General features: G+C 43.1%; 1 protein-coding gene across 1 annotated transcript in view; it reads right to left on the bottom strand.

The window, feature by feature from the left end:
- Positions 1 to 362: 362 nt before the first annotated feature.
- The window catches only part of LOC129346373 (hornerin-like), a 47,262-nt gene continuing 34,389 nt past the window's right edge, over positions 363 to 13,235 (bottom strand). The window contains exons 5-9 of the mRNA XM_055003721.1: positions 10,784 to 10,951; positions 9,005 to 9,130; positions 8,216 to 8,436; positions 6,302 to 6,357; positions 363 to 5,770 (exon numbers count right to left, since the gene is read on the bottom strand). Coding sequence (XP_054859696.1) covers positions 3,834 to 5,770; positions 6,302 to 6,357; positions 8,216 to 8,436; positions 9,005 to 9,130; positions 10,784 to 10,951 — 2,508 coding nt within the window. The 3' untranslated portion in view covers positions 363 to 3,833. The remainder of the gene's footprint in view (positions 5,771 to 6,301; positions 6,358 to 8,215; positions 8,437 to 9,004; positions 9,131 to 10,783; positions 10,952 to 13,235) is intronic.

Below are 13,235 nucleotides of genomic sequence, written 5' to 3'. Positions count from 1 at the left end.
GAAAAAGTCCATAATGCTTGGAAAAGTGGAAGGCAGTAGGAAAAGAGGAAGACCTAAAACGAGATGGCTGGACTCAATCAAAGAAGCCCCGTCCTCCAGTTTGCAGGATCTGAGCAAGTTTGTTAATGAGAGGACATTTTGGAGGTCTTTCATTCATAGGATTGCCATAAGTCAGAGGCCATTTGACAGCACATAACACACACACTGTAGTTAAAGCTGACTTGCTCCGTGCCAAATGAAATGGTTTAAACCTCCATGGCACTATGACTAGCATAAACTTTTATGCAATTGAATTGTAACAAAAGAAGTGTTTGGCAGGTATTTTCAGAGAAATGAATGGCACACCCGTCATTATCTTTTTCTCATTATATACCTCAACACTTTTATTAATATATCCAATAAAACTGAAGAGGAAAGCATATTTTAGTACAATTCAGTGGAAGTATACAAAGACGTTCTTGCCATAAAATGTGCCGTGCAATCCTGTTGGGGAAGTTTTCTTATGGCACTACCATTTTAACCATACAGAGTCGGCTCTGTGAGAGGACGGGACACAGAATTGTAAAGCTTAGCCTGTCACAGTGAAATCATCCATAGACTGTGATGACTTTTAATCTTTATGAGCCTGAAGACTCAATTAAAAACCTCTATTCAATAAATTTATTGTGAAAATTAAAATCTAGCTGTTGGGTGAAAAACCCAGTGGTTGTAAAATCTGATCTTGCCAACATTTGTCAACAAGAAAATACAAAAAAACAGCCCAAATTGAAGGTTCATCCAATGTGCTTTTCAAAATATTATCAACATTGAGGCCTGCTGTCTTTTAGTAACCTGTTCCATGTCTTCAGTCGAAAAGGCATATCGCATGTATTTTTTTTTACAACACAAGTGAAAATTTCCATTGGGGAAATGGAAATTCAGACATGTGAGCCCATTCTGGGATTTACAAGTAGCCACAAAATATGTTGAACATCTTTGCCCACAGTCCCAATAAGGTTGCACGAATGTAAGCCAATGGCAGAAGTATTTTCATCCTAGTACATAGAACTGCTACCATGTGGTATATATTTTAATTAGAAGAAACTAAGTATTAAGTTAGAAGTTCCAAAATAAGTTACGCAAATATATAGGCAACACTTAACATATTATCTTCGTAAATACCAATAAATATCCTAAAAGAAATAACAACTAAGCTCACAGTGGATGCTTGTCTTATTTACTGTAACGTCTGCCTTTCATATGCAATCTAGTGGTGAAATCCTTAGCTTAAAAATTGTTTAATATTTAAGTCTTCCTTAATTTTTGAGGAAAAGAAACTTCAAACTTCTCCCTCTTTATTTTTTTCTTTGAAGTAGATCTCAGTTGTAATCATTTCACATTCCAGAGTCATCCTCTCTCCTCTCTTCTCTTGTAATTTTCCACAGCATTGCCGGTTTTCTTGATATTCTGGTCTCCTAATGGTGTCTTCTAATGATCTCTTTGAAGCCAGTAATTCCTTTTTAAATATTTTTCCTCCTTCCTATATTTAAAGCATGTCAGTGCATTCTTTGTCCAATTTTCAACCCTATTCGGTCCTACCATCTTCTAGGTCTTTGCTACACGTGTATTTACAGTTTTCCCCCAAAGATATAACAACATATAAGTTATACAGCAGACTGTTAACACATATTGAGACACAGTGCTAATTCACAATGCAAGTATGTACACAACTCATGGAACTGTAACCTTGAGGAACTCTCGAAACTAATTTTTCTATGTGCTCATTATTATTTACTATTTATACTGAGCTAGTGAGAACATAAAGGCCCTAATCCAAACTAAGGTAATTGCCTCATGGTTGAGATGAAAGAACCCACTTTTTCATTCAAATGACCAAACTGTAGGCACTGCTGTTTAACTGCAGTTTAAAACGTTGACCTGCTCACTTGTATTGCCTACTCTTTCACTGACCTCAATTCACTTACCCTCAACAACATCAACAAATATCTAAATCTGACAGGCTTCCTATTGCGATGGATGGAGCCATCCATGTGTCTGATATTGACAAAGAACTGACTTCACTTGCCCTCACTTTCAGTTATCCTCATTTGCCCTCAGTTATATCATCATGTGGTCCAAAGCGGGCATGCAGAATGGAGCTCTCTGCATACATCCAAATGGGTTTGCTTATAGATTCCATCAGGTTTTTTTTTTTCTTTTCTGGGAAAAGAGGTGGTGAAACTCTCAAGAGGGAAATGAGGGAGAAACACACGGGATTCTTTGAAATAATATTATTTTTATGTGCTATTGCCAAGTATTTTCAAGCGGTGCTGGAATTCCGTTCCACCGCATTCCCGCTGAAAAAAGGCCCTGGATTCCATGCTGTTAAAAAGCAGCTGTGAAGCTGCTTTTCAGTGGAGTGTATCTATTCCTGTCAGGGATTTCAGTGGCTGGCTGGGATTTAGGCTGGCGAGCTGCCCCAGACTCAGGCTTCTTCTGACATTGTACGGAATAAGTGTGTGCAATACTTGCTCCTGTAGGCAGTATGAAGTCTGTGGATTGGATGGTCCTTGTATTAATGTAAAGGAGCCTAGACTTCTTGCACTTCAAGCCAGGCTTGGTCCCAGCCCTTGTCCTGGTGCAAACCCTTAGCTCCAGAAACTCATATTAGGTTTCCTGTGTTGGAAAACTCGACTCTAAATAGTGCAATCCAAAGCAGAGCATTGAAGTCAACGGGCTTCAAAGAGGGTAACTCTGCTTAGGACATGACTGTAAGTCTGGCAGTTTATTATCTCTGGCAGTGGCATGGAATGACCTTTGGGGGACATATGCCTGTATGTACCTGAAGCCACTATGTGATACTGGCCCTATAGTTTAAAACAAACAAACAAACATTGGTTTATTACAAACAATCAAACATTGGTTTGGGAGCCAGTTTGGTGTAGTGGTTAAGAGTGTGGGACTTTAATCTGGAGAACTGGGTTTGATTCCCCGCTCCTCCACTTGAAGCCAGCTGGGTGACCTTGGGCTAGTCACAGCTCTCTGGAGCTCTCTCAGCCCCACCCACCTTACAGAGTGTTTTGTTGTGGGGATAATAATGACATACTTTGTAAACCACTCTGAGTGGGCATTAAGTTGTCCTGAAGGGCGATATATAAATCGAATGTTATTATTATTATTATTATACATTTAGTAAAACTGGAAGCATTCAAGAACTAATGATCTTTAAGCTTCTTTAAATTTCAGAGCCCTCTGCCCAAGTGAAAAAGAAATCTCTCTTAAGAATTCAGCAGATAAACTTGGGTCCTTAAAAGCAGCCAGAAAATCAGCAGTGAAAGGACTCCACTGATAAAATTCCTTGTGCAGCATCATGCAACTTGCCTTGAATTATTAAAAAGTTTGAAGAAATTAAACAAGAAAAGGGGGAGAGGAAGGAGAAACTGCAGTGCTTATAATACTGGACAAAAGACTATACTTGTGTATGGTTCCCTGAGGTTATTGCCTGGTTTATAACTGCATCTTGTATATTGCTTTTCCCTCCTAAAGAAGAGACATTATGCTACGATCTTGTCCTCGCAATGTCCTCTTAAGTCCAATTTCTGACTGTTAACCTTGACAATGGAAAACTTAATATGAATTCCCATCTGTGGTCCAATAGATGGAATGGGACTTGGAGGATAAAGTATCTGAATCTTACTCCTGTGCTTGTGGGACACCTATTCTTCGGAGCTGAATTCACTATAATAGCTTATTTCCTTGACTGGAAAGTGGTGGTGGTTATCAGAGCGAACCTCATCAACTAAGTAGGCAGAACTTGGACTTGCTGACTCACTGCTTGGGATTTGGGACAAGACTTACTTGTGCCTGTGGCTTCCACCAAGGCCCCTCTGTGGAATGGTTTCATTCCCATCCCCAGGGCTACTCACTGGAGCTTCTACTCCACCGCTGGGGCTGCTACAAAGGTTATCTTCAGCCTCACTGCTGTAGGTTCTAGAAACTCCAGGGTGTGAAACTGCAGTCAGATAACTATCATTTCTAGAAAGTTTACCCTCTGAAATAGAATCAGTTTCTTTGCTGCAGTTTCTGGAGAGGCCGCTTCGGCTTGCCCCACTGGGGCTTCTATGAGAGTCAGCCGTTCGGAAGCTCCCACTTTCTCCACTGTGGCTTCTAGAGAGGCCACGTTCCATGGCCTCATCGTTTCGGCTGCTGTAGCAGATTGGAGTGGATGTCTCTACAGGACCTTCGCTACCACCGCTCCGACTTCTGGAAAGACCAGCCTCGGGGACATTTTCCGTTGTCCCACTGTGAACTCTCGAAAGCATGTCCTCATGAACATCTTCACCTGCACTGCAGGGAGTTGCAAGAAAGACGCTGTCCGTTAAGGCCGCACTTGTGACGCTTGGAGTTCTAAAACCGCTCGCCCCAGGGGTGCCTCTGGCTCCGTCACTCTGACTTCTAGAAACACCACTTTGATCTCTTAGGCTTCTAGAAAGGCTGCCAGTTCTATAAACAGTAGGCTCAGCATACGCTTCCCTTTTATGGGTACTGCGGGCATCGTCTTCACCACTATGGCATTTAGGAAGGCTACGATCCGGGTTGTACCTGCTTACATCACTCTGACTTCTAGGAATGACACCCACTGGGACCCCGCCATCTTCAGCACTGTTGGTTCTAGAAATGGTGGGCTCAACAGACCCTCCTCTTCTCTTGCTGCTCTGGGATTCGGCTTTTTCGCTCTGGCTTCTAGAAAAGCTATCCTCTGATGTGTATCTGCTTGCCACATTATGACTTCTAGAAATGCCACCCACTGGGACTCCGCCGTCTTCAGCAGAATTAGTTTTGGAAATGGTGGCCTCAGCATAGCTTTCACTTCCATGGCTGTGGGGGCTTTCATTTTTATCACTCTGGCTTCTGGAAAGCCTGCCTTCTGAGCTGCCCCTGCTCGCCCTGCTATGACTTCTAGGAATACCACCCACTGGGACACCACCGTCTTCAGCCGTGTTGGTTCTTAAAACATTCGGCTCAGCAAATTCTTCATTCTTATCACTCTGGCTTCTAGAAAGGCTGCCCTCTGAAACTCCTTTACTTTCACCACTCTGAGTTCTCACAAAACCGCTCTCAGTTCTGTCCCTTTGGCTTCTAAAAGAGGTACCCTCTGGGGTGCTGCTGCTTCCACGGCTGGCATCTCTAGAAAAAGCACTTTCTGGAGTGCCCTCCCCACTTTGGGTTTGGATAAAGCTGGATGGTGAAAATCCTACACTTCTATGACTTTGATTTCTAGAACGGCTGTCCCCTTCAGAACCTTCACTCGCACCGCTGGTGGTTCTAGCAAATACACTATCAGTCAAAGCACCACTTCTGTTGCTTTGGCTCCTAGAAAGGCTGCCTTCCGAAGTGCCTCCGCTGGCGCTTCTAGAAAGACCACCTTCTACATTATCCCTCCTGGAAATGCCAGGCTGTGAAAAGCTCCCACTCCCATGGCTTCTAGATACGCTGCTTTCTGTGGTGTTTTCGATGTCGGCAAGGTTTCCACTTCTGCTGCTAGGACTTCTAGAAAGACTGCTCTCCAAAGTACCTCTGCTTGTACTGCTGTGATTTTTTAAAGCTTTTGGGGCTCCTCCACTCACATTACTGTGGCTTCTAGAGAAGTCACCACCACTAGTACTACCGCTCTGGCTTCTAGAGAGTCCACTTTCCAGAGCGCCTCCCCTATGGCTCATTCTTTCTGCTGAATCTTCTCTTGCTCTGGACGCTGTATTTGACGTGGTCATGACACTGGAGTGTGATGAAGCTGCAAAAACAAAAAGGAGGGTTGTGATTTGGAATGGGTTTTATTGTATGTTTTGTTTATGTATCTATGCTTCTTAAGTGTTCCATCATTTGAAGGTCATAGATCCCAGGGGAGTTAGCCGTGTTACATCTGTAGTTGCAAAATAGTAAAAATTCCAGTAGCGCCTTTGAGACTAACCAACTGTATTGCAGCATAAGCTTTCGAGAACCACAGCTCTCTTCGTCATGATGCAGAGAGCTGTGGTTCTTGAAAGCTTATGCTACAATAAAGTGGGTTAATCTTAAACGGGCTACTGGACTCTTTATCATTTTGAAGGATACTCCAAAAGGAGTATTTAGTTCTGAGAGTTCTCTCCTGCTTTGCCAACTAGACTTGCTTGCTCCGGTGCTCCTGCCTCTCAGCTCATTCACCGGCACCGGGAGAATGTAGGAGGTCAAACTCAGATGTCCTTCAAAATGATGAGTATATGAGAGAAGCTATGAGATGGCAGGAAAGGGAACTTCCATCAAACAATTTAAAAAATAAACTTACAGAATTTTGGGCCAGAGTAGATCCTGCTAATGAAAGCAAATGCCGGGGACTCCATGCTGTGAGAAGGAAAAGAAAAATGTAAACTTTACAAGTCAAAATTAATTGTAAGGAGAAAGATACTTCAATGATTGGGTAGTGGTATAACTGAGAATTGGCTTATGTAAGTATCTGGTGTATAGGTCCTATATGCACTGCGGCACAGGATAATTCCAGATGGGCAGCCAGTATTAGCTGGGTGGCTTATTCCAGGACAAGCTTTTGTGAGTTAGAGCTCACTTCATCAGAGGCACACAGTCTACCTTGGATTTCATGAACCTTCATCCCATCTTGAACACATGTACAGCTCTATGCATGTACAGTTCAAGCCTGCATGTAATATTCTGCCTGTTGTGAGGATGTTTTCGAGGCAGGCTTTTGTGTCATTTGGTCCCAAACTGAACAGACAAAGTGATAAGATCATATCTGATTACCACAGTCAAACACAGTAAGTTTGACTGTTGAACACGTTCACCGCAAAATTCACAGCATCCCTAATAAAAATATTACAATGAACAAATAAAGAACGCATGTACATTTTCTGACATTTGGATAAGAACTTGGTCTATCCTCTGCTACTGCTGAAAATAATATTCATGAAGTGCTGAATTGTACCAGAATTTCAGACCTGGCCTTCAAAATTTTACATGAGACTTTGTATTTAAAATAGCATTTTGAATGTAACCTTGTTCCTCAGAATTTGAAATCTGAGAATTTTTAAGAGCAGTTGGCTTGGAGTCCTTTCATTGTTTTGATACTGACGAACACCAAGTATGGAATGTCATAAACTGTCTCAAGGTCATAGATCCAGAGGAGTCAGCCGTGTTAGTCTGTAGTAGCAAAGATAGAAAAGAGTCCAGTAGCACCTTTAAGACTCGTAGCCAACTTTACTGTGGCATAAGCTTTCGAGAACCACAGCTCTCTTCGTCAGATGCATAGATGCATCTGACGAAGAGAGCTGTGGTTCTTGAAAGTTTATGCTATAATAAAGTTGGTTAGCCGTAATGGTGCTACTGGACTCTTTTCTATAAACTGTCTTATGAACATTCAAGGGATATTCAAAATTCACATTTAAGAGAGTTTTTGGAACCCAATTCGTTTTGGCTCCGCCCTCTTCAGAGGGCCAAGCTACACGTGATGAAAGACACTTGAAGGGCAAGTGGATTGAGTGGAGGGCAAGTGAACAGGGAGAAATACACTTGCCGTTCAAGTGTCATTCGTCATGTGTAGCTCGGCCCTGAGAGAGCTCTGAGAGAGCTCTGAGAGCTCTGAAATGGTCCTATTCACTTGCCATTCCTCACTTGTAGCTTGGCCCTCACTTGCACTCCACTTGATGAAGTGGAGTGCAAGTGAATGGCAAGTGAATAGGGAGGAATATGCTTGAGGGCCAAGCTACACATGACGAAAGACACTTGCCTGGCAAGTGGATTGAGTGGAGGGCAAGTGAACAGGGAGAAATACACTTGCCATTCAAGTGTCATTTGTCACTTGTAGCTTGGCCCTGAGTCTGTTCACTTGCCAGGCAAGTGTCATTCATCACTTGTAGCTTGGCCCTCAGGGCCAAGCTACACATGACGAATGACACTTGAACGGCAAGTGGATTGAGTGGAGGGCAAGTGAACAGGGAGAAATACACTTGCTGTTCAAGTGTCATTCGTCATGTGTAGCTTGGCCCTCAGTCTGCTGGCTCTCTGCTATTCACCATGGTAAGATCTCTCTTTCTATGGGCCAAGCTACACATGACGAATGACACTTGAACGGCAAGTGGATTGAGTGGAGGGCAAGTGAACAGGGAGAAATACACTTGCCGTTCAAGTGTCATTCGTCATGTGTAGCTTGGCCCTTAGTTTGCACCTGTGCCCGCTCTGGACCACTCACCTGATCTCTTCCCCTTCCATCAGCTCCCTGTAGGTAAGAATCTCTATATCTAAGGCCAGCTTAATATTCATCAGCTCTTGGTACTCCTTAACCAGGTGAGCCAGGTCCTGCCTGAGATTCTGAAGGGCTTCCTCCAAGCTAGCCAGTTTGGCTTTGGCATCATTAAGTGCCGCTTCGCCCTGTGATCCAACTTCTTTGATGGTCCCTTCTAGACGGAGGCACTGGAGTGAGGAGACAAATGACAAGAAAGACGACTGAGGGCAGGGTAGAAAAAGGCTTTGATAGTTTCCTACCCTCTGCTGCTCTTTGCTGATTCCTATTTGACTCTGATAATGAGCTAAAGATATTTGAGCTTAAGCAGGTCAGTGTCAACGAACTATTACAGTGTAGCTTGCTTGGATGCATATTTTGGACTACAATGAAGTGCTCAGTGTCCACTGACAATCAAGGTATATTGCATATGTGATAATATCTGACAATCAAGGTATATTGTACATGTGATAATAAAGCAACTAGTGCTTGTTCATTTAAAGTGACAATGCCTCATTACAAGATAGTAAATATTTGAAGTACAAAAATATGCCAAGTACACACATTTTATTAGGAACAATGTCCATAAATCCAGAGGGGATATTACTCCAACTTGTTCTGCTGTGTAACTGCAACGGGTGTGCTAGTGTCCTGTCCAGATTTGCAGTGTGGGCAACACAGAATATTTGCAACATCCTGGTTGCAAATACTGTATCTTTCTCATACTCATTCCCCAGTCTTCCACCAACCACACTTTACCTGGCTTTTCAATGACAGGATGCAAGATCTCATTTTCTGGATCTGTATATTCAGCTCAGCAATAATTCTCCGGTTATGAAGAAGATGATCTCCATATTTGGCAGATTGTAACTCTCCTTCACTCAGCTAGAGGGAACATTTAAGGGGACATTTTAACTCTTCTGTTAGCGAAAGCAGCACGTGGCACCAGGAATGAAAATCAAACCATGCAGGGCCCAAGGGAAAAAAAAATCTCTGAGGTGGCAGTCATGATTGTGCTCAGTAACGTTGTGACTTTACAAAGCTCTTTCTCACTAATACCTCTTGAGCACCAGGGCCGTTTCCACACGGCTTACCTGAAGCCGGGCCATGGCGCAATGGTGCAGATCATGCCGGGGAAAACGCGGTATTTGGAAACGGCCTGGGACTCAGCACAAAGGCCACACAGAAGTAAATTTTTGATTTTTAAAAATAGCACACAACCCAGTTCTTCCCAACTTACTGTTGATCTGTTTCTCCCCACTAACCATTCGTATTCTTTTTTTGCCTTTCCCTCTGTGCATTCTTTGCTAGTTTGGTCTGGGGATACCCTTTTGCACTGAATCGCGGAACTTTAGTACTTTCTTGCTACTTGAATGGATATTAAAAGCTGACCCACAGTCTGAACATATATCTTAGTCATATGCAATTGTTTCAGCATGTAGGAATCGACTTCAAAAATAGGCGCAAGCAAGCCAAATTTCAGCATGTAAGTTAACACGGTCCAGCCTAATTTATTTCAATGGTCTTAAATACCTGTGGGCAGGTAGCTCCTCCACTTCACTGGCTCCTTCAATGGAGGAAAAGGCACTGAAGTTGGAAGAAGGCTTTTTAGTCTCCCATTCCACTTTTCTCAGTGGAACGGGAGGATACAAGGCATGAATTTCAGCCATATATAAATAAAATTGCCTTCTGTCAGTCATTTGGCCTAATTGGTTAAATTTCACAGCATTTTATTGATTAAGGATTCACCTCCAAAAATTGGGAGCAATTTATAACGCACTCAGTGAGCTCTCTCATCTGCAGATTTTCACAGCAATTTGGAATTCTGAAGGAAGAGGACTTTGAAAAAATGCATCTGTCCTTAAGCCATCTGGTATTTCCTCTCAATAATTGCCATGGCATTGTCTTAGAGTGGAAACACACGAGACGAATTTCACATGAAGAGCACTTGATTGGTCCCACAAACTTCCCTGGGAATGGTAGTCTTACCCCCTCCCTTCCTCCGCCAAAGCAACTGGAGGAAAACCGAGCAAAGTGGATTTTCTTCCAAAGAACAGCCACTCGACTGAAGAGATTCTCTTTCAAAGATTCTCTTTCAAAAATCCAATCGGCTGGTTTTCCTTCAGAGATGGGGCGGGGCGAGGTGATGTAACAGGACCCTGCTGGGAGAAGAAGAATGGGAGAGACTGGGTTTCTCTCTTGCTCGCAAAACTCCTCGGCTTTTTTCCTGCCTCTTGTTAAGTCGTTCACAAACTCCCCCCCCCCCCGAGTTCCTGGAGGATTTTTGAAAGAGAGAGAGTGTGTGTGAAAGGCCCTCCGGTTGCCATTCTCCCTGGCTGAGCTGAGATTCTCATTGAGCGAGTGTTTTTTTTTTTAACTACAATTCCCAGGGGATCCTTGCGGGATCTAACACTTGCCCATACGTCTCGTGTGTTTTGACCTTTACAAGTTTACTCCCTTTTTCCTAGCACTCCATAGGACTTGATATTTGCACACAGAGGGTTGGGACAGCTCTCCTGGAGGCATGAAGGTACATACCTTGCTTCTTGTGAGTGCCTCTAACTCCTCCCAGCTCCTGATAGCCAGGGCTTCATACTGAGACCTCACATCCTCTACAATCCTGTGTGGGTCGATATAGATTCTGTTGTTGTCAATCCCCAGAACGACTGAGATATCCTTGATTTGTGACATTGCCTCCTCAAGTTCCTAGAGAATCAGAAAGAAGACAGGGTTTGAGATGCCGTGCATAAACCCAAGGTTACAACGATTTGAAGAAGCGACTAAATAGTGGCAGCAGGGCTGTGTAGCAAAAAATAGGTAACTTCCCCCCAAATGTTTTGCATGCATTATTCCAGTTCTCCCAGGACAAAGTCTCAGATGATGACCTTAGAGAGCAGGCAGTGTTTATAACTTCACCACCTCTGCTACCCACAAGGGACAGCATAGTTATGACTTATGAGATTACACACTGAGGGGGAAGGGACACCCTTAATGATTTAATTCTGTCAATTGGTTAATGCTAGTTCAGGTATTTCTTTTCTGATTAATGCTAGACCATTTCCACACTTCTTACTGGCCTTTGGAACGCTGCGCAGAACACCTGGAAGACAGCATCTTCTCGCGCGAAATTGCGCCAGGAAGATGCAATGTCGCGCAAAACTTGTGGATGATAGCGTCTTTCTCTTCAGCGAGAAGACGCTGTCTTCTGGGTGTTTTGCACAGCGTTCCAGAGGCTGGTAAGAAGTGTGGAAACGGCCCTAATTCTGATTATTTCCCTTCTTGTTAGAGGATTCTAAGATACAATCCAAGTGTTGTTAAATGTCCATTCTCTCTCCTCATTTTTCTCTAAGCTAAACATAACTAGGAAAAGTCACTTGTAAAAGTTGCAAGCGGTAGAAAAAGAGGAAGGCCCAGCATGAGATGGACCAGCTCAGTTACGGAAGCCTCAGCCTGCAGTTTGCAAGACCTGAGCAAGGCTATTTAAGATAGGGTGTTTTGGAGATGGTTAATTCATAGGGTAGCCATAAATCAGTAGCTACTTGATGGCACATAAGACATACAAACATAACCCAGAACCTCTTGAGGCTCATTCCTAAACTTCTGATTCTGTCTGAATGAAATTTAGAGGCATCATTAATTATATTCCTAAAAGTTCACTTTTCAAATGTAAGAATTAGCCATCTGCAGGGAAGCCTATATTTGGATAAGCCACCATCACTAGACATGCCAACTGATTAGGAGGAGGCGCAGCTGGAACAGTGACTCATAAAGAGATGCAACTATTGAGAATCCTACCATGTCTCCACATTCGGTATGACCGAATGATCCGATACAACCTGATGCAGAAATAGGGCAGAATTGATTTGTCCATCCTGGAGGATGATTGAAAGAAGGTAGAACAGTAAATCACAAAGAGATGCAATGGGTAGACTCTCCTGTGGGCTGTGAGCTTGCAGGGGCATTTAATTAATGCGTCTCTCATGGCATGGGTAGTGTGTGCCTTGCTGTAGCCTGTTTCGTCAGCCATCCTGAATCGTTTCTAACCTTTTCTGCCTGCTGCCGAGGTAGATGTGTTGCCTTTTTCTACCGGGCTCAAACTTCCGTTGCCCCTTATTTTCTGCTTTTAGGACCTCTGCCAAGTTCTGAGAAGAACAAACTGAGTTTGCACAGCAGTGGGCTGTTCTTTTCATTATTTGCCCTTCTGTTTTCTGCCCTCATAAATCATATTTTTAAACATTTTTTTGTAACAGGCTACTGTTCTTGACCTCTGGCATATACTTACTGGATGACTGATGTTGTTAAGATACAGAGGAAGGGTTCCCTGGCAGTCTAAAACCAGCTTCAGTTCAGTAACCTTCTAAAGGATCGTAATCCCAGTGAGTAAAACCACACATACTTGTGTGGTTTGGGTGCAGGCAAGATCTAACCTGAAGGAGTCTGAAGTGTTTATTTGGCCCCTCTACTTCTTCCGCGTATGCCCTTCTTCACCCCTGCTCCATTATCTTCACTGGCTTTATTCACTGAAGTTATTTCCACTGGTCTCAGAAAAGGAAGGAATCAGGCTGTTTTATTTCCTGATTTTCATTTATTGGTTTATAGAAAGTTTAAACTTTTTTTGGGGGGGGGGAGTTTTAAAACTATTTCCATAAGAAGCATTACCAATCTCCTTTGTGCTGCCTCCCCCCTCCTGCAGTGGCAAAGAACAAAGGCTGAGGTTTGCGAAAAGTTTCCAAGCAAAGTTTGCTACTTCTTTCCCCATACATACACTTAATTCCTGGGTAAATAGGCAGGGCCACCTCATTTTTAAAAAAAGAAAATAAGAATTGAAGTTCTCAGGGAAAATGCAGAGGGAGCGTGAATAGATTTCATACATTTGCACAATATTGGTTCAAGGGATATGTTAACAGCTATGCAATTTTAGGGTTGCCAGATTTAAATTTTTTAAAAAATTACCGTCTATCAGGGAGTGGCCCAAAGGAGCTGGGGGAAG

The sequence above is a fragment of the Eublepharis macularius genome, chromosome 19, assembly GCF_028583425.1.
Source record: "Eublepharis macularius isolate TG4126 chromosome 19, MPM_Emac_v1.0, whole genome shotgun sequence".
NCBI lineage: Eukaryota > Metazoa > Chordata > Lepidosauria > Squamata > Eublepharidae > Eublepharis > Eublepharis macularius.
This window is presented reverse-complemented; position numbering and strand designations above follow the sequence as displayed.